Consider the following 25,266-nt stretch of genomic DNA (forward strand, 5'->3'; position numbering starts at 1 on the left):
ATGCAACGACAGAGGAAAATCCCACGATTCCTGTGCTTGCTGGAACCTGCAGTGTTCTTTTTATTGCCATATAAAAGTCAATTAAAATCGCTCCTCCTGGAAATGCTCCCAATTCTTGAATAATTATCATTGTCTAGACAGATTACTGTGCTTTATTAAGGGTCTTTAGAAACTATATATAAAGAAAGTGAGTTACACACACACACACACACACATATATATATCACCACCTAATCTGATTTTTCTCTCTTGCTTCATGTAGGACTAACAAACATATTCATCCTGATGAAATCTACTTTCAGTACATTTCAGAATTCACATGTTAAATGTGAAGTCTGTTGATGTTGCTGTTAACAGTCTCTCTCTTAAGCCAAACAGGATCTTCCTAATAATAAAATAATAATAATAAAAGCACCAGATGTATGAAAAACAGGAAACGCCTGATCCCTCAGGAGAATATATATATATTAGGAGAATATATATATATATATAAAACGTATAACGATTCTTACATTAAAAAGGTATTAATTAGAGAGACAATGTCGGTAAGGCAATATCTTTTGTTGGACCAAATAGTTGGTCCAATAAATGGCATTACCTCACCCAACTTGCCTCCCTAATATCCTGGGACCAACACAGCTGCAACAACACTGCAAACAATTAAAAAACGGCATGTCATACCCCAAAAAAAAGAAAAGAAAAGAAAAAAAGCAATGGAAAGTTGGATACTGGATGGGCAAAAAAATGCTGCATATAAATAACTCCAAGAACCGCAGTTGAATGCTGGAGCCGGAGTTCCTTGAGCACCTGCCCAGTGCATCTCACAGGCACTTCAGATGAAATGCAACCCTGATCACTAACACACTTACTGACATCCTCATGCAGCATATTTTTGAGGTATATAGAATGCATGACACTAACATTTTGGACTCCTAATGCTTTCTGGCAGAACAATGCACAGATCTTTAGTTGGATTTTGCCACACTCTCCTCTTTTCCCCCAGGAAATATAAAATCCCAGTTCAAGAGCTCCCTACTCTGCCTCCTGCCACACCCAAACCCATCTTGCATAGGCCAGTAATAAGAACACTGCAGCTCTGACAAATAAGTTACAGCAATATAACAACTTTTTAAAAGATATTTTCTCTATAATGTACATAATGGGTAACAGTTGGAGTTTAGTTTCGATACAAACCAAATGTGCATCCTCTCAGCCTGTGATTCCAAGTGGAAGGCACTACTTCAACACACCCCTGGACATACTGAACATGGTTTTGGGAGCACAGCAGGTGCTGTACTTCCAGAGCTGTAGAATGAAGGGCCCGGGGAGTCTTTGGACATAACAGTGGCAGTGGATATCAGTCACATTTCCCTTTGCTGTCTCTTCTTGTGCTATGGAATTTCCCCTGAAAGATCTTTCAGTTCGGAGAGTGGTGACGGGGAAGAAAGCAAGCCCTCAGAAGCTCTCTACAAAGCTTCCAGGGAAGAGGCCCGTCCTGCCATTTCGCTGTAACGTCCCCTTATACCAGCCATCCTCTCTCTTCTTGTGCACAAACACAACGTCACCTTCTTTCAGTTCAATCTCTGCTTCGCTTTGAGGAGGATATGGAACCACGACACGGTACCTTTGAAAACAAAAGAGAATACCTTATCAAGCACAAATCAAGCAGTGTGCCGATGCTGTTTGGAGTAGGACCCTCACCAGGGCACGGCCACGAAAGACAGGCTGCAGGGACAAACCAGCAGCTCTGCAAGCTAATTTGGCTTGGATCACCCCATGTGCTGGATCACCTGCATCTGCCTGAAGCCAGACCTCTTCAGATGTGGTCTTGTCCCCTCTTAAGAACTATACAGGGTCAGGGCTGATTGCTATTTAAAGGGGAGACTTTCTAGGAAAACCATAGGTGACCATGTTCATGAGTTCAATAGATGACAAACTCTTCCCTCAAAATCAGTACTGAAGCAATGCCCTAGGATGATGTTGGGAGCCCTGTGCTACTTTAGGTGCTGCCTTTTTAATGATATAAAACAGCTCTGGCTCTCATGCGATCTTCAATGGCCCCAGGGCATTGTTCAGAAAAGGGCACATGGGAGGTTAGCTCCAGCATCCTGGTCAAGTTTAGGTCATTACACTGCAGCCTAAACTTCCTCAGAAGTTTCTTCCGCACTTCTTGTTCTAAATTGTTGCGTAGTGCTGTGGCATGCTTTGCCACAAGCACCGTGGTTTGCTCCACAGCTGGCTGCAGCTCATTAGAGAATCGATTCCATTACTTTTAAATAGAGCTGGGTGGAAAAAAATTGACAAAAATGTTAGTTTTCACCTATGCAACCAGCTTTAGTTTTAAACTATTCTGGGGTCTTTAGAGTGAAAGAAACTGGGCTCGGAGCTGGCTTCAGCAACAAGGCCCTTTGTGAAGACACAGCTGTGTATCCTTCAAAACCAGTTGTTCAAGTAGCATAGCCAGTCATGGCGTGGGACAGTTGGTAGATAGCCTGCTTGGCATTCAGGGTGTGACATGAGGGTTATACCACCAGGGGGCAGAAGGTCGGGAGGATTCTATTATTAGGGTGAAATGGGGTCAGAAGGATTTAATGAGTGAATAGGGGCCTCGAGAGGGTTGTGGATTGGTTCCCCGCAGTTCATCGTTCAAGGTGTGAGGGGCTGCTGGAGGTTATTTAGTGGTATATTGCTGGGCGTAGTGGGCATGTCCCCCCAGATCAGTAGAACCTGTGTTTCTTGGCACAAACCTAAGGCCATTCTGGGCTGGGTGGGACAGAAATTAATCCTCTTTCTCAAACTAAAATAGGTTGCACCTCAATCTCCTGTTTTGTCCCCTTTACCTAAGGCAAGGTTCCCCATGACGTCGTAATGGTCCATCCAGGTTGCTCTTAGAGCTAAATCACCAGAGCATACAGTAGCTTCTAAATGTCTGTACTAATAACAGAGTTACTTTTGTATGCGTTTGCAAATGAGCAATGTCCTGGATTTCTTTGGACAATTCACAAAGAATTTTTAATTTCACGTAAAATCATTTTGAGTATTAGCAGTAGTATGGTAGTGCCTAGGGGCCCTGGACACAGCTCAAAGGCTCACTCTTTGGAGCACAGTCCAAACAAAGAGGTGGTCCCTGCCCCCAAAGAGATGACAGAGCCGTTCAGGTATGTAGTTTCCAAGCGTCATTCTACGTTACGTAAAAAACTACGGATTGTGATTTAGGCTGGTGCAAATGTGGAATGTGTGTTCCGCAAGAAATTCTGAAAAGAGGGTTCTGTTATAGAAGAAAAAGTGGAGACATTCAGATTTCCTACGGAAGAGAAAACAAACACAAGAATGGGGAGCTGGAGATCTTGACGCTCTGGAGCCACGGCTGATCTGGGAGTCTCAAAGCTTGGCAGCTACGTCTCCAAGGCTTCTGGCTCCACAGCAGCAAGCCTGGAAGTCCCAAGAGCCCTTGCATGAGCTGAGGTTCTCGGGACTCCCAGCTCCCTTGCTGTGGAGTTGTCAGCCACGTCCTGGCTACAACTGGAGTTCCTGACCCTGGAGCAATCCGTATGGTGAGACTGCCCTAGAGACCTGGGCCCAGGGAGCTGGGGCTCCCCAGCCGTCCACCAGTTGAGCTGGCAGGAGCTGCTTATGTTTCATCGGCAGTTTGTCAAGACCAATATGTTTTTGTGAAACAGTTTGGTTTCAGCAAATTGGCATTTTCCAGTGAAAGCCAGTTTCATCAGAAAATTCCCAAGACGATCTGTGTATAGGCCAGTGAACATGAGTCTAATACCTCGGGTGTTCCTCCTCAGCACGTCATTTCAGCTGGCATTTAACGATCAGTAACTGTCTCACTAGTTGCAAAGCATTGAATATGGTAAAGATAGTTAAAGAAAAGCCAATTGATTATTCAAAACATCTTCTGAAGATTACTATCTATTGTATTTGCTGCATGGTCATTCATTCCCAATTGATGCTTATAACAGTCAAGTATTTATTTAAAATGATGATCTGTCTTATAGTTAAATTAAATATGCACTGGAGAATCTCAAAGCACAACATTACCCTAAATTCACTGAATCGATCGCCAGTGGGTTGATACCACATCAAGGGCCTCACTGAAACTGAATGACAGGAGTTAATTTTCTTTGCAACCACAGCTTGGCTGGCTGCTGTGAAGCTACAGACTCAAACATGTGACAGTGAAATTGCTAGATCTGGCTAAAGGAACTGCTCACTGCAGCTGGGCCAAAGATCCTGTTACTCGTAAACATTTTTGGCCCCATTCAGAAGTGGGAGTTCTGCTCTAAAACCTGATTAGAAGTTTTTTATCTTGAAGTAGCAACATAGTCATGTAGAATATATATCCATGTCAAGAACCATCAAAAATCAATTAGTCATCTTTTCCCTTGGCCAGTACATTTAGCTGTCACTTTTTCCTGTGTGGAAAAGCAAATAACAGAGGCTGAAGTGTGTGCTACAAGAAAACAGTCTATCCTACTGTCATTTGCAGAACCTCCACACCTATATTATGAGGCTTTGCCAATTACAGCCATTATGCAAATGAATGCACACATTATCTCAGACACTCTGCTTCAATGTTGATTAATTAAATTATCAGACTGGAACAATTTTAGCGAAGACGATGCCAAACTTCAGCTCTCTGAACTCAGCTCAATTGAATCTACATTAACAGCATTTTTGCAGTTGTGTTCCAGATCTTGGAGTGCTTTATGGACACAAGGGATCAAGCCTCACAACAGCTCTGGGCAGCATTTTTAACCTCATTTCACAGACGAGGAAATTAAGGCACAGAGAAGTGACATAACTTGCCTTGGGTCACAGTGAAGGTTTACAACAGTTCTCGGAACAGAACCCCTAGTTTATAGCGTGGTATCTTAACGACAAGTCCATCCTTTTAAATACAGAATAGAATCTCACTGATGGCTGAGACCAATTGTTATTTACTAAATGTTTCAAATTAGCCAGAAAGATTATCAAACACATCAAAACCTATCTCTTTCCAATGTTGGCAATCCTGTATTTGTAACAGGTAGGGTTGGTACCCATCCGTTTTTCACCTGGACAGTCTGGATTTCAGCTTGTGTGTCCAGGTTCCATTCCACAAGCCGTGGTGTCTGTTTTTTTTAATCTGGAGTGGGGAAGAGGTGGAGCAGGGGTGGGGCCTTGGGAGAAGAGGTGAAGAAGGGAGCAGGGCCCGGGGAAGAGGCAGAGAAGGGGGTAGAGTCTCGAGGGAAGAGGTGGAGCAGGGGTGAGACCTGTGGGAAGAGGCAGAACAGGGGTGGGGCCTTGGGGGAAGAGGTGGAGCAGGGGATGGGAATCTTGGGGGTCTGGTTACTAGCCATTAAAAAGGTGACAATCCTAGTAACAAGGGATTCTTTAGAGGCTTTCTTTAAAGATTTAAAAAATAAATCCAGGCTACTGCATTACAAAATGTACTTTTTAAAATTATTTAACAACTGTAATTTAATTTTAATTAATCACGATACTTCACAGTAAACATATCAGCATATTGAACAAAAATAATGAAATCTCAGTAATAAAAGATCTCATTTTCAGATCTGCTGTGAAATCTTTGCAGCAACATGGGGTGGGCTGGTTATATTTTTTTCCCTGAGATTCTTGGATTTGTGGACGAAGAAAGCGAGCGTTACTGAGGTTCCAATGTACAAACCAAAGAATCACATGGCGCTGCTGCCACGAAGGGGTTTCTAAACATCATAAATCATTCCAGTCAAAGCCTGCGATGCCTTGTTTTTCTCAGTAACCTAGTTTAAAATACACATTAGTCCTACTGTTTTAAATCACCTCCCACTCTTCCCCCCAGATTTGGCCCCCTCCTTACAGGGAAGCCCGGCATACTTCTATCCCTCTCTGCTTTCCCCTCCCTCCTTCCCTCCCCTTTTCCCTGACCACTACTTGGCAACAGTAAGTTTTCTTTCATCTGTGGCACAGCCTTTCATCTTATGTGGCACTCAGAAGAATGTTGGAATCTGTCAGTGTCACACACTGCATTAAAAATTTCATAATTTAGACATGCAAACAGCCTTGTGTCTATCACAATTATCGGTAGGGTTGGAAGTACATTTATTATTAAGGTTGACCGACAGTTCCCATGATGAGATCTTGTGTTCAGCTGCTTATAACTTGGCAAAACTTTAACCGTTTCAGCAGAAATGTTCCATGTGGGGGGAGGGGGTGTCTACCTCAGGCTCTTTATTATTATGTATTATTATTTTTAAAATTTCAGTCATAACAGTCATTTCTGAGAAGGAGGCTAGGGAAAAATCTGTCACTTTGCAATGTTAAAAATTGTTTTGGTAGTCTTTTCTTTGAGAAGCTTCTAGCACCTCCATGTTCTGGAGCAGGGACTTGAAATTTGGCAGAGTGTGATCTTTTTGTCAGCCTGGTGAGACTGGACTGGAGGCTAGAGTGCAGCAGACAAATTGTGACTGGGAGTTGTGGATGTGGGGACTGGCACTCTTCCTCGGGGGGGTGGGGGTGGGGGAAACAGCCTGAGACTGGCATGGCCAGGACACCAGGACTGGGAGTTGGGGGAGACTGGGAACCTTGGTGGGAAGGAGGGAAAACACAGATCAGATGAGGCGCTGGACTGCGACTGGAACTGTCTGGGCAAAGAGACTACTAGGACAAGGATCCAAGGAACAGGAGACTGGGAGAAGGAGCCAGGGAGCGTACTGGGAAAGGAGAGACTGTGACTGGATGAGAAGCCCAGGGATGAAGACCGGGAACCGGCGGGGAAGGAATGTAATGATAATATTATTACCATACAATATCGTGTAAGACTTGAGAATGCAGTAAATGACAGTTTTACAGTTGATTGTGTCCGGGCACAATGCCAACCACTGAGGAGAGCATTCTCTCTCTTTCTCTCTGTCACATATACACACGCTTAAATACTCTCATTTACACACCATAATCTTGTCAATGTTGCTGTATGTACATTTGTATTTTGCTGAAAGAGAAGGCAAATGAAAGTCCTTCTTTCATTTAGAGTGATCACAGTGAAATGACATGAGGAGCCTATTTAGCCTTAATGCTGTTAGACAGACCTTTGAATCTTACATCTGCTGTTCACTGTGAGTAGCTTGAGTGATGCCAATGGGACTTGCTCATGTGAGCAAGAGCTGCAGGATCAGGAACTCCTCCAGCTCTCCACAATCAGTACAGTGTGCTACAGCCCCAGCGTTCCTGTACCATGGGAAACTGACAGTAGCAGCAGAGAGATGACAATATCTGGAACACATGCAGCCTAAAATGGTGTTCAGCACAGCAACGCTTGCTAGTTAACCTATGCAACACAGTGACAATAGTAGCAGCTGTGAAGTTTCTCATCTCAGCTACTGGAAATGCTATATGCTTTCTGGCATACAGCAGCACAAGTAAAGTGGCATTAGGAAAAGACAGCGGGAAAATTGCTCCCCAGAATGCAGTAACAGATGATAAACCTCACAATCCTGGCAGATTGGTTTAAACACAAGTAAGCAAGGACAAATGTGCCTTCCTCTCCAGCCTAACCTCCCCCAAACCAAAACCAGGCTCTGGAAATACATAAACATAGCAAATCAAAATTAAATTTCTTTCCCACTCTATCTGCCTATGCCAAGGGAATAGGACTATAAAATTAGCACGGTCTGTGATAAGGTAAACCTCACTTTCCTTCCTGATCTGCTGCAATTTCCAGGCACAAAGAACTGTAATGTAATGGAGCAGAATTCCTCTTTACTGTGTGAAAAACAAGCTGTCAGCAATTAGTTCTTTGAGGCACTTCTGATATGGTGCAAATGTCGAATGCTTGGTTTTGTTCTCTAGTCTGCATGCAGTGAGTGCAGGAATTGTAAGCCAGTTTTAGTGGAAGAAGTACCCTGGCTCTGCTGGCTTCATGCGCCCCATTTGGAATGTTGTAAATATTAAGGAATGTGCTACTCCTTCCAATCTTTCAGTGTACTGTCTCTATGTGCACAGATGGGCACTGGAAAATTAAAAGCCAAGTATAGCTAAGTGTACACAAATGTTTTGTAGCTTTTTTTCCTCTGTTTAAATTTCATCCAGCATCAAAATCTGTTTATCCAATCTTTATTTTCCATCCATGCAAATAAAGAATTGGTCCTCCTGTGGAGATGAAATACATCGCGATGCAAACAAGCAAAATATGGAGTTCAGAGATGCTGAGCACAAGTTCCTCCATTGCCAGATGTGAAATGTACAAGCGGTTTCAAAAATGTAATTTGTTAAAAAAAATAATTTAGTACTTCTGAGCAATTTGGTGATTTAATGAGCACCAATGGATGTGGGATGAATTTATAAAAGACAAGTGTTTAAAGTATTTGCTCAGATTATTCCAGGACTAAGCATTATACTTCCTAGAGTCTGAAGGTAATTAATATTCCCCATTATAGGCATAAACAACCATATGATCAGTTAAGGAATGCAGATACACCAAAGTTAATGGAAGTTAATTCATAAATCAATTAGAGAATCTTGACTGCTGTGTATAATTAAGATTATTTCAATTATAGCTTATTTTCAGACTTTAGATTCAGGAAATCAAAATGCTTAAAATCAGAATACTTTCTTTACCACTGCATATTGAAATTAGTAATATTTGTAACATTTTAAACATCCTGTCTCTATAGATCCATTTGTTCTTAGTTTTAATAACACTGATCATACAGAACTCGTCCTATGGCCCTCTCATTCTACTGCTACCCCCCGTCACTGCAGTCAATACAGGTATAATCGGTCACCTGTTTCACTGTCAGCGCCATCCGTAGGTGCAGTGTTAGACTGGGAAAATACGGGATATGCACCAGCATCTCAATCCCACCCTTAGGAATTCTCTGCATCGTTGAAGTGGTGCTTTCAAAGCCGTGCCACAACAGTGAGCACAAGAGACGCTGGGGGACGCCTTTCTTGCTTCTCTCCTCATATTTGTTTCTGAGGCCTTGTCTATGTCAAGGATGCACTGGTTTAATTCAAGGTGAGATTTTTGCTGTCCTTACTGAATTAAGCTCAGTTGATACATGTCAAATTAAGAGTGTTTACACAAGGTTTGGTTTTGCACCCCTTCAACTAAACTGGTTTTTAAACTAGTTTAACCTTAAAATATATGTAACTTTGGAAACAGACATGGCCTGACATCTTGGCATGTCTCTCCATTTACTCTGTTCTCCCTTTTCTTGCCTGTCTTTTTCTTTTTTTGGTGTTGCCACCTTGCCCCCTCTCTCTGGGTTTGTAAAATCAGCAGCTTTATAGATAACAAGATGCAGAGTGGACTGACAAACTCTAGAATCCTAGTCTTATTCTCTATGCTAGTTATCAACCACTTCTGGAATAAAAATACTTCAGGACAGCGTGTAATGGCTTAAGTGACAGTAATGACATAAGTGACCATACATTTTAAAAAGACCCTTGTTTGCTACTGCACGGTAGGCCAGATATAACGGACAAACATACTTACAGGGATACACAGTATACCAAGTATTGCATGACAATCCTTTGTGATTATTAATATACAGTGATCACTGTTTAAAAGTGGCATTTGCCAACAGCTTCCACATACAGTGGTGTGAGATACCACAGCTTTCTCCTATACTTAGAATAGGAAATAACTGTGTGATGAGCACATTGTTTCTGTTGGCAAATGCTGACTTTTTAACGGTGAGCATTATGCCTTACACATGTTTTGGCTGGTTTTCTACATGCAGAGGGCCTGAATTTTCTAATTCTAATAAATAGCTGGACAATCTATAGCGTCAGATGGCTTAAAAAAAACAGGGTGGAGGGGTGGGGGGCTGGCAGAACTGCAGTGATGCTCATGCAAGCCAAACTTTGCCTCTTTCCCACAAACATTCCTTTACGTGCAAGTGACAGGCAGACTAAAATTATGAACACCCTTAGCTCATAGGCAAACTCTTCTCCATCAGCATACCTTTCCCGGTGCAATGGCTTGGGCTCTGGACGGATGGCTGCCAATGAAGAAGGTAGCTGCCTGGCAGGAGAAGGAATGGAAAAATTCAAATCCAAGGAGCCTGTTTTTCTGTGCAGTGGCTCCATCCCCATAGCTCCTTGCATTTCACTTTCAATTGGGCATGAACCTGCCCTGCCATGGCTGGAGAGTGAGGAGAGTTCAGGTCCCACCGCTCCCTGCAGAGCTCCCTCCACGGCTCCCTGTGGGTCCGGTGTTGGAGACACAGATGGAGGGGAGCGTGATTTCTTTTTTGTTGACGCGCCGGCTAAAAGTTTCAACAATCCGCTCTTCTTCTCTTTCTGAAAGGAAATCAACATGAAGCACGTGAATGAGCAGCTCCCGGGCTCTCATTAAGGACTGTAAATAAACAGCACCATTCTAATTGTTTCACATCGGAAAAAAACTCACAATTCTGTATAATAAAATCTATCTAAAAATGTGTCTCTGTGTAGGGGAAACCAGGTAAAATGTGCTCCTTTGCTAACAAAGATTCTACCAAAGTACCAAATTGCTTTGCTTGGTCAGCAGACTAAGCAGGGAATGGACCAACAGGTGCCATTGTGCTAATGGATAATTAAATAACTTAAGGAAATGCAGCAGTTTCAGTGTGACACCAGGACTTTAAAGGTACGAACATCTCATCCGGAATATAAAATAAATAATCAACCTGCCAACAAAGCTGGTATTCAGCGAGAGGAAGAAAATCCTTTTGTATGTATTCATAACACGTATTTCAGAGTAGCAGCCGTGTTAGTCTGTATCCGTAAAAAGAACAGGAGTACTTGTGGCACCTTAGAGACTAACAAATTTATTAGAGCATAAGCTTTTGTGAGCTACAGCTCACTTCATCGGATGCATATAGTGGAAAATATAGTGGGGAGATTTATATACACAGAGAACACGAAACAATGGGTGTTACCATACACACTGTAACGAGAGTGATCAGGTAAGGTGAGCTATTACCAGCAGGAGAGCAGGTGGAGGGGGGGGGGACACACCTTTTGTAGCACATAGCGAAACAGTTATGCGTTCACTATACTTCTACATCAGTGAGTTACTGACCAAGTTTTAATTTCTACCCATACTGTTTGCCAGTTATCCAATCATTCTAATTCTCTTCACTCAATGTTATATCTCTTTTTGCCAGATCATCTTCATCGCCCGCATCCCACATGGCTTAAAAGCCACTGGATATGGTGGAAGCAACTGCAAACTCCCACCCTGAGGGCTGATGGTCCCTTTTCCCTTCTACCTAAAGAATGCCAAGGTGGGACCTGCTCAGAGGGTGAAATTAACCTTTTTGTGGAGAGTCTGTGCAACAGCCTCTGTGCTGTAAAGTCTCCTAATCCTACTGCATACAGGAAGAGAGAGGGGGACGCACAGGTGAAGCAGGCAGGAGGAACCTCTGCTGGCCTGAAGAGACAACACAAGAGGATAGTGTTGGGGCAGGCCATAGATTTGCTATTAAAGGAGATCCAAAGGCCAGGAATGCTCCCATGGGCTGCTTCCCACAAATAGCCAGCATCCTCCTGTCAGAGGATGGAGTCTATCTACCTAGCCCTTGCTTAGTTATCTGCTTTAAGCCATCTAATTGGGCTTTGTGCAGCTGGTGGAGGATGGGGTGAACTTCACCAACAGTGAACGTCTATAGTATGAAACTTGCCGTATACAGAAACACAATGGGAAACCCAAAATTGTTTGAACTGTTTGAAATTTGGTAGCAAAAAAGATCGGTGTAAGAGAATCTCACTATATTTCATCTATGAAAACACAAGGAATGTGAGTAAATGCAAAGCTTCTTTTATGAAAGAGCAGTATGTTTGTTGGGCCACACCTTCCTAGTCAATACTCAGGTAAATCTCGCATTGGCTACAATAAGAAATTTCCGTCAATAAGGACAGAGTCAGAACAGAGCATCTCGTGCTCCCCTTGCCCTCCCCTCCTCTGCCCACCCGGCTTCAAAGAGTAGAAAGGAGCTTAAACCTACTGGTCTGAGCCAGTGGAAGCAAGAGAGGAAGGAGAGCTGACTCTGCAGCATGCTTCCTGCTCCCCCCAGACCCCGAGGAAGCCCCTCCTCAAGAGCTTCACAAGGATACAGATTTGCAAGCACAGAGAGGGTGGGACTGATGCTAAATGTTTCTTCCCATACCCTGGGGCAAAATGGAACAAGCTAGCACATAGAGAGAGAACACCACTCCACATCCCCAGAGGCAGTCCCTAGGCAGTGGCAGCCCAGGTCATATAGGACCCATGAGGCAAGGAGCAATGCGGAGCCATATGGCTTCTATGTACATGGCTCATGCTTCTGGAGAGCCTTGAAATTTGGGACTGGAGCCCTGTCCACTTTTTCTGGGGGGTCAAACCCTGCCCTCAATGGAAGAATTCCTGGAAAACTGTGAGTCAGAACTCACCCTAGCTGGTGACTATCCCACACTGGGGAGCATGAGGCCCTGAGTAAGGATTTCAGGCCTTGGCTTATAACAGGGAATACTAGCCATTACGGGTTTACTTTTTAGGTCTAATAAATACACCACTTCCACACTGGACGTTACAAAATTAACAACAGTGAGTTTAAAATACAGATCATGTATGAAATTTCACTTTCACAGTAAACTACTATTCTGATATAGGCATAGGTGCTGGAACTAGGGGTGCTGGGGGTGCGTCTGCACCCCCTGGCTTGAAGTGGTTTCCATCATATACAGGGTTTACAGTTTGGTTCAAAGGCTCTCAGCACCCCCACTATACAAATTGTTCCAGCATCCCTGGATATAGGTGGCTAGAAATGTCATAATGGCATCTTTTTAATTGGGAAAAACAGATTTCTGGAGTCTTTGCCATAGAACCATATCTTGCACTTCTGAAAAATCATCTGGAAAAATTCTAGCACGCACTTACCTTAAGCACATGCACATTCAGAACATTAGCTCCTTCCGCTAAAAAGTTTTGTGGGGGAAAAGACCGCACGTCACAATAAGCCATATACTGGAACACTGGGTACAACCTTAACTATACTTGCAACCAGTGCCTCCATAATGCAGTGCACTAATAAACAGTCATTTTCCATTTTTTTAACTATACAACCATGCTATTGCAAGAAGTCTGTTCATTTATTTGTTATTGTATATGAAGTTCAAACTATTGCCTAACATTATATTCAGAGATTCAGGGACAGGAAATTTAGGTGTATTTGGTCATTTATTCTATAATAGAATCTCTGGAGGGAAAAAAACAGAGTAACTGCAGTGCATGTAGAACAGAAAGCTTCTATCTTCCAGCATGAACATTATTTGGAAACACAAGACAGCATTTTTTTATTCTCTGTAGACACAATGTCTTGTACAAGATTTAAAGTGATGCGCTGTTACATACTGATTACTGAATTCATTGTCAAAGAAGCTTTAAAGACTGAGAGGGGGAAATACAATGAAATAAATATAAACATTTAGTACACAGATTGAATTTACTATAATTCGCCTATAGTATCTAATGTCTCTCCTCCTGAAGTTCTCTGATGTGCTCTCTTACGCCATGGTAGAACAATAAGAGAACAGATGCCAATGTATCACAACATGGAGAGCAAAAGCAACAATGCAAAGTGTAGCTCTTACATGGTGCCTCTGGGATGCAGGCTATTGGTTTTGTGAGCAAGGGGTCTCAACTCAACCCCAAGAGATAAACATCCCCCGAACTTTGAAGAGGTTCAGATCAAACATTAAGGGACTAATCATGTCAAGGTGCTGCAGATCCCAGTAAAAGCAATGGAGTTTGAGGGCGCTCAGCACCGCGCAGGATTAGATCATAAATATTAAATTAATTCACTTGGAAATGTCAGAAAATAAAAAAGCAATTATCTGCTAAACAACTGCTCTAAGATCTAACCAACCACCATGGGAACCTCTGGCAGTAACTCACTAAAAACACCAGAAAAAAACTGTGTTTATCTAAATCTGTAATGATAAGAAATTGCCATCCTCATAATAATAAGTTCAGTGATTCTTCATGAAGTCAGATACCTTTCCCTTCCCTATAGATCACTGACACAATATACTTTAATGATGCTAGCATACCGTCTCAATATGCATGTTTCACACAGTACAATATCTACTCAGTGGCTCCAAAGGAACAGTTACAGTGCATCGGTGAGTGCTTTGGGAGCCTTTAACTGGAAGATTTACATGTGCCGAATAACTATATGAACAGCAATTAAATTCTCCCCAAGTATTTCCCAGAGCCCCAGTGCTTGGGGCTTCAGCCCTGTGGGAGGCACCAGGGCTTGGGGCTTCTGCCCTGCGGGATGTGCTGGGGCTCTGGGCTTCAGCGGGTTTGAAACTATTTACCAGAGCTCTGCTTTGGAGGGCTCTGGATGAATTTAAGCCATGCCTATGTGGCAGCTGCTTTTCTAATTTAAATAACTTGGCAAAATACATTTTCAAAAAATTCTACATTATACACTAGTATCAGAGGGATAGCCGTGTTAGTCTGTATCCACAAATGAGGAGTCCAGTGGCACCTTAAAGCTTTTGCCCAAATAAATCTGTTAGTCTTTAAGGTGCCACCACACTCCTCGTTGTTTACATTATAGACTATTGGTTTCCCAAAATGTATTTGACTATTAAAGCTATTTTTCAGTTAGAGAGCACAAAAGGGAAATATATTTATGCCATTCTGTAAATTAAAAAGTTATTGAGACTGAGATTTTTAAATTTTGTTTACAAGACAAACTTCACCCCTGCAAAGCTTGGCATGAATTTCTACAGCCAAGCTGTACAATCCCTGATAATAGGGAGGTGGAATGAAAATGATGATGCAGTGTTAAGAGTGGTAACACAATAGCAGAATCACATAGAAGCGATTTTAAAAAAAAAAATTCTTTATTTCTAAACTGATAAGCATTTTTATAAACTTTTTAGACTAAACTCTGGGGTTGGGAAAATTAAGAGACAACATGGGTTAATGGACCAAGCATAGGACTGGTAGCCAGGAACTTGAAACTGCTCATCACATTTCCACCACTGACTCACTGTGAGGTCTTGCACAAGACACTTACAGGTGAACTGTATAGCAGCCCTGCCCATTGGTACAATGGTTACATTACAATATTGGTGTTATAGGTTTGGACGTTTCCAAATAAGACTTTTTAATTCAACATTTTCTCCAATTTAACTAGGTCCTGTGAGTGCTGCATATCTGCTCCCAGCCTCCTATCACATCACCTTCCAGGTCCTCCAGAGATGTTGTCAAAGCTCTCTGACACAATGCAGGTGCTCAGGTTCTGATATTCCTGACATTTCTAATTTAAAAAGCAGACAGAATTGTTTTGAACCTTCTGTGCTTGGCAGCTCACTGTAAAACTCTCTGTGCTTGCTTCCCCATCTGTAGAAGGGGAACAAGTAAAATCTACCTACCTCACAAGGGGGCTGTGAGAGTTAATTAATGTTTTCCAAGCAGAACATTTCTTTAAGAGTGGCCAGCTTCTTCCTTGGATTTTTAGCAGCACACAAATGCTGTGCTCTTTAGCAATTCTGCCTTCCAAAATGGAATCCCAGTAATGATTCATTTTAAGTGTCCAATTATTATGAATTCATTTAAAATTTGGTGTAACAGCAGCCATCATTCATCAGGAATTAATTTAATATTTATAGCTGTCCCGGGCAGTTCTTTCTACAGCAGTTTCACTATAATTCAGCTAAGCATTAATTAATGAACACAAAATGTTATAAAAAAGTGTATGCAAATTAGTTACAGGACCCAGTAAGTTCTGGGGTAGAAGAGAAATTTTTGGAAGACATAATTGAGGCCTTTCTGGAATAAAAGGTTTTGAATGTATTTTCCTCTTGCCTTTGCAGAACAATGTTAGGTTTCCTTCCTCCAGCAATGCAAAGGAATGCAGATTCCTGGGTAACATTGTTTTGTCAGAGGTCTTTAATCCACTATAACAGTGTTTCCCAATCTTGGGACGCTGCTTGTGCAGGGAAAGCCCCTGGCGGGCTAGGCTGGTTGGTTACCTGCCGCATCCGCAGGTTCGGCCGATCGCGGCTCCCACTGGCCGCGGTTCGCTGGTCCAGGCCAATAGGGGCTGCAGGAAGCGGTGAGGGCCAAAGGATGTACTGGCCGCCGCTTCCTGCAGCCCCTATTGGCCGGGCACAGTGAACCACTGCCACTGGGAGCCACAATAGGCCGAACCTGCGGACGCGGCAGGTAAACAAACCAGCCTGCCCCGCCAGGGGCTTTCCCTGCACAAGCGGCGGAACAAGTTTGGGAACCACTGCTCTATAACACAAGTTTGGAAAGTATTTAGCTTTCTTGGTCTAGTGATCAAATTTCCATTTGACAATGAATTACGTTTGACACTGTCAGCTTCCTGGATCTGCCATGTTGATGGACCCATTGTACAGTCAATACCTGACTGTTGGTTGCTGTCAACATCTTTAAATAGCGCCTAATGTGTGTTTTGGTTTTTGATTATATGTTCAGTCTGCACGTGCGCAATTTGAGAAGGGTTAATCCTTTATCAAATGAGTAAAATTAGCCCTTGCCAATACATTTTAGTGTAGTTATAGTTAATAAACCAGTGACTGTAAAAGTGGAGCCGATCTGCATCCATTGCCTGTATTCAGAGTCATCATTCCTGACTTCAGTGACAAAACCAATAACTCGATTGTGCTCTTACCCCTGTGCACAGAGGGGTGTCTGTGGAAATCAGTCCCTGGTAGCACATTAGCAGGAGGTGTAACAGCATGGTGGCCCTGGACCCACACATGCGGGGAGGCCGATGTGAGGACATGCATTGCTTCCCCCACGTACGTAAATAAATCACTATGGGGAATGTGCTGAAACGTCAGTACAGCCTGAGTTTAAAATAGATCATTATCTTAAAATAACATCTCAAAATATTTTAACGCTGGAATTTTTTGCTTCACAGTAAGTTGTAGGTGCCCCTTGACACCTCAATAACACTCTCATCTTGGGCTTATAAACAGCTCTTCTTTCAGCCTGAGAGGGTTTTTCTGAGCCGAGGATATAGCTATTTAGATAACTGAAGGGTTTTTCCAGTTTACAAGGTAATAATCAGATTACAGTCTAAATAAACACTGAGACCAAGGTGTTTTAGAGAGAAAATATGTATTTGCCATACTAACTCAACTCTCTTTTTCTGCATCCACCCTAAGAAACAGAAACTTTCATTTTACCTTTCTCACTCTAAAGCTCCCAATACTGAACTTCCTACCAACACAGTCTCATTAAATAAATGAGGAAACTTTATTGCAGTTGATAGAAAAATGGGATCCAGCCAATTAAATTAGGTATTTTTCATGTAACACCCACTACATCAATAGATAAGAAAGCCAGAGGGGAAAAGTCTTAAAAAAAAATGGTTTCAATGCTATTCATCTGGGAGGTCAGTAACAAGCAGGTAGCACTTCCTCAGGTCAGTAGCTGTAAACCGCCACTTCCACTGCTTATTTAACCTTGGTCAGTCCTTGCTGCAGTCAATTTATATTACAGTTTTGGATGCTATACATTCCTTCTACTACTCCAAATCAGCTTTTGATGATGGAAGGGTAGGATACAATATGTGATTCTTGGATTATGTCCTCTAAAGAAATGGTTAATTCAGATATAAGAGATATGAAGGAATTTTCAAACTTGGATCACGGAAGATTTTAATTACTGGAATTGAGATTGTGATAATTACCTAACCTCAGTAGAATAGTACAGTAGAGAAGGGTCCAAATGAGAACACTGGCTCTAAAATTCCTCAGAATTTAGATCTGAACCTTCCATCTTGAAATTGTGTTTAGTTTTGATAAAGCAGGACTGCTACATGATTTGCTGAATAAGATCCAGTGGTCATCACTAAAAAGGTCAGTATTTATCAACAGATAATAACACACAGTGGTTAAGTAGTTATTTCTGGTTCTAGGTAGAGGCTAATTCCGTGTTATCTCATATTGTGTGGAAATTCATGGCAAATATTCACCTTCTAATGGAGACAAATGCATATGGTCAATGGTCTGTAATTATAATGTGATGACATGAGTCAAATGCTGAGGAGCATGTAGGACTTAATCATAGTATCATTAGCTTTCAAATATCACGAGGATTGCAACACAACTGAGTTATGATTTATGACCATTTTAAATAATTCTTTAATTTAATATGTGATGAAAAGTAAAGCAATGTTTTTAAAGCATTTGGAAAAACTACAGATAAATCCCTGTCAATTAGATCTGGTCGGAACATTTCAAATGAAACTTTCAAGTGAAAGTAAAGTTTAGAAAGGGAAAGAAGCTGTAATAATTCAGGTGCCAATTCCACAAAGCACTTAAGCATTGACTTCAGTGGGACTTAAGCATGTCCTTAAAGTTAAGCATATGCTTAAGTACTTTGCTGAACTGGGCCTGAGGCAGGACTCTATAAAGTGATAAAGAGAGGCTATTAAAATATATTTAAATATTCAAATCAGGTAAAAATTATATCTTTAAAAATAAATGGAACCAAATTAACAAGCTTATTAGCAAGGAAAGAAAAACTAGATGTTGAAGTACAGAGTATTAACTATTAACAGGGTTCTTCAAATATGCTGCATTTGCAAGAAAAGAAAATTGGTTCACTAAAATATAATGAATTGAAGAGAAAGGTTAAATTATAACAGATTTGTTACATTGGTATTTCTCTCTCTCTTTTTTTCTTTTTAAACAGAGGAGGAAGTTGATGGAAAGATGCCTGTCCTATCTCATCATATTTCCTGGTCTTGTACAGAGGGTTACAGCTGATAGTGTACAGCGGATATGATTATCAAAAGAATGGGAACTTTAAAAATAGACAATGTACCATATGCCCAGAAAAAAACTTTCAGTGCCAGTACTTGGTGGGAAAGGCTAAAACAGTCAGCCTAATTTGTTACTGGAAAATTGAAAACGTCTCAATAACCTGATAAAATTATCCAAAACTGCACCCTGCTAAAGTGGAATGACCCAAAAGAGACAGTGGGTAAGATCCCATCACCACTGATGTCAATGACAAAACTTCCATTGATTTCAATGGGGCTAGGGTTTCATTCAGTGTCTCTAGTGGCTAACGCCTGCACTGAAGAGTTTAGACAAGTGGGTAGCCATTGCTACCACTCTCGCAATGTATTTCCGGGAATTAGCAAGAAGACGGTCACACTGCTGTTGTGATATCATAGCATTAAAGTCAAGTGGCAGAATGAGAGTTGCCCCAATGCTTTTTAAAAAGTTTTAATACTTGACCTGACCAGAGTCCTGAGAGCATAAAAGGTCTGTCATTTCAGTGCCGTTAGATCTCCTCTTAAGTTGTGCAGGCTCCACAGTTTGAAGCCTCAGGTTCTTAAAAGCTGTTATTAGGGTGTTACATGTCAAAATATCCAAATACTTTTTTCACAGCAATAACTTATTTTCAAGTAAGACAAGCAGTGATATTTTATTAGCAGTGAGAAGAGAAATATGCACTTGTTCAACCATCCAGCTTCTGTTCTAGGAGTAAAGGGAAGCTCAGCTTCACACAGTCTTTGAGATTTTAGGGAATCAAAAGTGCTCTGAATCAATGAATATTTCAGGCCTCAGTGCTTCTGAAGGCACAGCCCAGGGACAGAAGTGTTGTCCATAGCATTGAGGTTTAGTCAATAATTATTGTGCATAAAATCTGTGCTCAGAACAACTGAGGATTCTGCAATCCCTGTTTTTGCTGCAGGCCTCTTGGATCCCAATATGGTCCTATGTAAATTACCCCTAGGACACTGAAATGATTTAAATTCTTTTAATAGTTGGAGGGATCAGTTTACCCTCTCACTCTAAAAAGAATGAAAGATTCCCAGCATCCTTTTAAAAGACTGATTTTTGGTTTCCACAATAAGTGGCCACTAGTTTCTTGTCTGAGAGAGGGAGATGCAGATATGTGACTAGGTTAGCTTGTTTGATACAGTGACCAACATCTCATTTCCATCCAGATGTCATGACTCTCCTTGTACTGTAATTAATAAGAAGGTGCTCAGATTTGGAAAAGTCAACAAGGCTTAATAGAAGCTGCTTAAGCCTTTGAAAGATTTGTAATAGGTGTATCCATTCTGGCAGAAAGGATAGCTGATAAAATGGATTTCATTTCACCTCTGCTACCACTCCTTTTACATAAGAATTTAAAAGGAAAACTCAGTAACACCTCTTTCTGGTTCAGGCCCCTGCAGGGGAATAATTACCTTAAATTCAGAGTTGAGCATGAGGTACCAAAAATGAAATTGCTCATACTACTACTAGGCCAAAATGCACCATCTATGATTAGATGAGTGGTGAGCAATACTATTGCTTTTCTGATCCCTTTCTATTAGACGGTTCATTTTATTGTGCTAACGTTCACCCCATTTGTCTGTTCTATCCTCCTGTTGCATCCTGCCATATAGGGCTTGTCTCCACTTACATCCATCATTGCATGGTGATCGATCCCCTGGAGGTCAGTTTAATGGGTCCAGTGAAGACCTGCTAAATCGACCACCGATCACTGTCCTGTTGACTCTGGTACTCCATCGGAACGAGAAGTATAAGGTAAGTTGACAGGAGAAACTCTCCCGTCAAGCCAGTGCAGTGTAGACACCGCAATAAGTCGACCTAAGGTACGTCGACTCCAGCTACGTTATTCACTCATGGAGTTGCGTAACTTAGGTTGACTTAGCCCCATAGTGTAGACCTGCCCATAGACTCAGAGCTGTCTGGGGCAGGACTGTCTTTGTTACATGTCTGTATAGAGCCTCAGACAATGGGGGTACTGACACTTGACTGGGGTTCCCTGGTGCAACCATTATACAAATAATTAATAATATGTCTACACATTGCACTCGCAGCACTTCTAACAACACTTCCCTTTATCCAGCAACCTAATCTGCTAATACCAAAGAGTGCAACATGAACTCAATTCAAACTCTGATAACTTCAATTAATAACAGAAACTGGTAATTTAAAAAAAAACATTCTACAATAAAACAGTAAACCTCAAATGCTACTGTTGAATAGCGAAGATTCTGCTTAAATAGTTCATATCTTAAACAAGGTACAAGTCCCACAAAAAATACAAAGTACTGCCATCCTGGAACAGAAATGACAGATTTAGGCTATTTTGTCTCCAATGCATCACAGGCAGGTATAAATGCTTCTACTACAATCATACAACAGGAGCAGGAGGAGATTTCTTCTGGACCCCAGCTGCTGATTACCTGAAGCAATTTGCCTTGAAGAAGCAGGAGCTTACCATTTTTATATTAGCTACTATATAGTCTAAATGCAAATGCTGTTCTTATTCATAACAAAATGTTCAATCCTGTTTCCATTATGGTTATTTTTGATTTTGTCTCTCTAACTAAGATACAACAGCAACATGCCAGCTTTGTGAAATAAAGTATCTAAACAACGACATTCTATTCAATTCTATTGGCTCTTAGGCCACTGTCATCACTGTTGCATCTGTGCACCTCCCAGCAGTGCATTAAGCACTGAGCCAACACATCTGCCATATATTTGTTCTCTCATCTGCCTCCCAGTGAGAGAAGCGTGTGCACTGGAGTATTTTGTTTTGGATTCTTTTTCCCCTCATGGTAGAGCATTTGTATAAGTGTAAGTATATGACCTGCACTCAGGGAAGAAAAGAATGGGCAATGGGAGGCACTTGGCTACTAGATACCACTTACAGCAAAAGCTTTATGGTGTACAGGTATGTGTGTGTTCCAGAAATTTCTGGAAAGTATGACATTTGATCCCGTAGCACATATCAGGCATTTATACCACAAGGCAACAGTACCTGATGTGTTCAGGAACTGAGGAATCATTTTGTTTAGTACATTTGTTCTAATGCAAACTACAACTGGATAAAATGTAAATGTGACCAGAAACTGTTAAAAAGCAAATGCATAAAAATATTCAAAATCATTATTACTTATTACACTTATGTATAAGGTGCTACTCATCATGGCACCTGGACACAATCTGCACAGGTTAGAACAATGCCGAGCAAATCTCCCCAAAACAGGGAGGATCCGCTTTGTTGTCCTCCATGAATTTCTTCTGAGAGTAGTTGTCATGGAGAGGCTTAAGAGAAGATGCAGTGACAGCAGGAACTGGGGCCTTTAAGGCTTTAAAGACAGTGAGCAGCAACATTAATTTCACCTGAAGTGAACTGGCAGCAAGTACAGAGCACATGTGTAATATTCTTTTACATCAGCTGTATTTTCATCTACAATTGTAGAAGCTTCTGAATATCCATCAAGGTTAGCCCTAGGATGGCCAAAACCTGCTTCTGAGAGAAAGGAGTGAAACCTCTTGGCTGAAGAGGAAAGACGACATTTCTGGTCACTGCTGCCACTTGGAAGTCCAAGAGCAAGTCCCAGTACAGGGGTGGGCAAACTTTGGCCCGGGGGCCGCATCCGGCCCTCCAGATGTTTTGATCAGTCCCTCAAGCTCCCGCCAAGGAGCGGGATCGGGGGCTTGCCCTGCTCCGGCGCTCCATCTGGGGAGTGGGGTCAGGGACTTGCCCCACTCTGTGTGGCTCCTGGAAGCAGCAGCATGTCCCACCTCTGGTTCCTACATGTAGGGGCAGCCAGGGGGCTCCGCACGCTGCCCCTGCCCCAAGTGCTGTGCCTGCAGCTCCCATTGGCTGGGAACCATAGCCAATGGGAGCTGCAGGGGAGACGCCTGCGGACAGGGCAGCATGCAGAGCTGCCTGGCCACGCCTCTGCATAGGAGATGGAAGGCAGACATGCCACTGCTTGAGGTAAGTACCGCCCAGAGCTTGCACCCCTGACCCCCTCCCTAGCCCCAGTCCCCTGCCCTATCTCCCTCTCACCCTCTGAACACCTCAGTCACTGCCCAGAGCCCCCTCCTGCACCCCCAACCCCTCATCCCCAGCCCCACCTCAGAGCCTGCACCCCCAGCTGGAGCCCTCACAACCCCCCACGCATCCCAACCCTCTGCCCCAGCCAGGAGCCCCCTCTTGTACCCAGAGCTCCTCATTTCTGGCCTCACCCCAGAGCCCGCACTCCCAGCCGGAGCCCACACAACAACCCCCAATTTCCTGAGCATTCGTGACCCGCCATACAATTTCCATACTGAGATGTGGCTCTTGGGCCAAAAAGTTTGCCCACTCCTGGTCTAGTAGGTTCCCAACATTGTGAAAGACATTAATGATAAGCAAACAAATACCCTCAGTGGCCCAAGTCCTGCAAAGTTTTATGCACATGCTTAACTTTCAGTTGATTCAAAGGGACTATTTAGGCTTTTTCTATACACAGAAACTGTACCATTTTAACTTTAAATTGTTTTTTTTAACTGATTTAGTTAAACTGGGGCAAGATCCTTTGTGAACACACTTATGGTGTTTTAAGAGTGACTTATTTTAATTACACAACCTGCTGTAGTCTAAATTCACAACTTAAATGTGGGCTGGGGAGACGAGACTTTTCCTTCCCCTGCATGGGCCGCTCCCAGGGCTGGGTCAGACCCACCCCTGGGAACCTCCCCTGGCTGCAGGAAGCTCTACGGCTGCTGGCTAGGAGCCCATCTCTGAAGGCAGAGCTGTTGCCAGCAGCAGCGCAGAAGTGAGGGTGGGGCATGGTATGGTATTGCCACCCTTACTTCAGAGCTGCTGCTGGTGCTACCTTCAGAGTTGGGTGCCCGGCCAGCAGCCACTGCTCTCCAGCCACCCCGCTCTGAAGGCAGCGCCACTGTCAGCAACAGTGCAGAGATAAGGGTGGCAATATTGCATCCCCACTACAGGAGCCTTGAGATTACCCCCCACAAATTCCTTTTGGGTTGGAACCCCCCCAGTTAACCCACCATGAAATTTCAGATTTAAATATCTGAAACCATGAAATTAATGATTTTTAAAATCCTATGATTGTGAAATTTTCCCAAATAGACTGTGAATGTGGTTGGGCCCTAAACATTGTATATAAACTGCATGGGGTGTTTTACCAGCAAAAGGTCTCTGAGGACTTGAGAGGAGGCAGGAGTGAGCGGGCCCTGCCACACCTCTTACATGCTTAAACTTAAACACGTGCATATATCTTTGCAGGATTGTGGTTTTAGGGCTTGTCTACAGAGGGACACTCAGGAAAATTAATCCAAATTATTTTTTTAAGTGGATTAGTTAATCCATATTAAACACTTATGTGAACATCCTCATTCAGAAGTAAAGTGGCCTTAATTTGGGTTAGTTTAATTCACTTTGGAAGTGAATTAAGACAACCAAATTAAGGCTACTTTAATTCTGAATGAGGTTGTTCACACAGGGGTTTAATACAGATTAACTAATCCACTTCAAATTCACACCTTTAGTTAATTCAGATTAATTTCCTGGATGCCCCTTGCAGACAAATCCTTAGTCTGCTCCAATTCTTCAAAATGCTTCCCCTGCTAACCCACAGCACCACCCTTTTCCAGACTGAGTTTAAGCCTGCCATTAGAATAGATGGGTTTACATTTAAAAACTTCTCTTAAAACTTTTTTTTTAAAAGTTGGAAAATCAAATGCTCCTCTGTGTCTGGCCAACTCATAGGTTCTGTATTTGCCCACCACAGCAGATGCCATAATGATTATCTGAAACTGCTTGTGGAATTTGGCCCCCTACAAGCTTTATATATGAGGAATAAACTCTTGTTGGGGAAAACAGAGCTCTCTGAAGTCAGCTAAAATGGTCTACCAGTTCCACTTTAAAATGTGTTGTAATTTTTAACATATTCACACAGTATATTGTGTTTAATTATTTTCAGCTTCCCAGCCATTCTCTGCCAATGAGTCCTGCAGATGGCTGTGGTTATGAGTTTTCAGAAGAGTGATTATAGTGACCACTGATTTATAATAAACATTTTGAGTTTTACAGTATTAGTTTTCTGTAAATACACACATTAGTGAATCTTTAAGTGACCAAAGTATATTTAAAAAACAAAATGACAATCAGATGGCCTCTGGTTTTACATTTAGCCAGTTTCTAAAAAGTGGGCTTCAGTGTGTTTACTTTAAGCCTGAAGTCCATATGAATTATAGACTGGCTGCAGATATTGCATCTAACAACATACATTTTCTTTGCTATGCTTTAAAAATGTCTAAAGATGATTTTTGTCTCAAGAAGTATTTTTAAATGCTTGATTTGGAAACCCTTACTCATTGCTGAATAGCAACTCATACTGAAGCAAATCCCATTGACGTCAGTAGCATTGCTCCTGGGTAAATGCTAGTAGCATGAATAAGGGCTGCAGAATTCAGCCC

General features: G+C 42.2%; 1 protein-coding gene across 1 annotated transcript in view; it reads right to left on the minus strand.

Annotated features, from left to right (window-relative positions):
• Window positions 1-1,038: 1,038 nt before the first annotated feature.
• SH3RF3 (SH3 domain containing ring finger 3) overlaps window positions 1,039-25,266 on the minus strand; it is a 387,371-nt gene continuing 363,143 nt past the window's right edge. The window contains exons 9-10 of the mRNA XM_077807084.1: window positions 9,959-10,296; window positions 1,039-1,624 (exon numbers count right to left, since the gene is read on the minus strand). Of these exons, the coding sequence (XP_077663210.1) occupies window positions 1,456-1,624; window positions 9,959-10,296 (507 nt within the window). The 3' untranslated portion in view covers window positions 1,039-1,455. The remainder of the gene's footprint in view (window positions 1,625-9,958; window positions 10,297-25,266) is intronic.

The sequence above is a fragment of the Eretmochelys imbricata genome, chromosome 1, assembly GCF_965152235.1.
Source record: "Eretmochelys imbricata isolate rEreImb1 chromosome 1, rEreImb1.hap1, whole genome shotgun sequence".
Classification (NCBI taxonomy): Eukaryota; Metazoa; Chordata; order Testudines; family Cheloniidae; genus Eretmochelys; species Eretmochelys imbricata.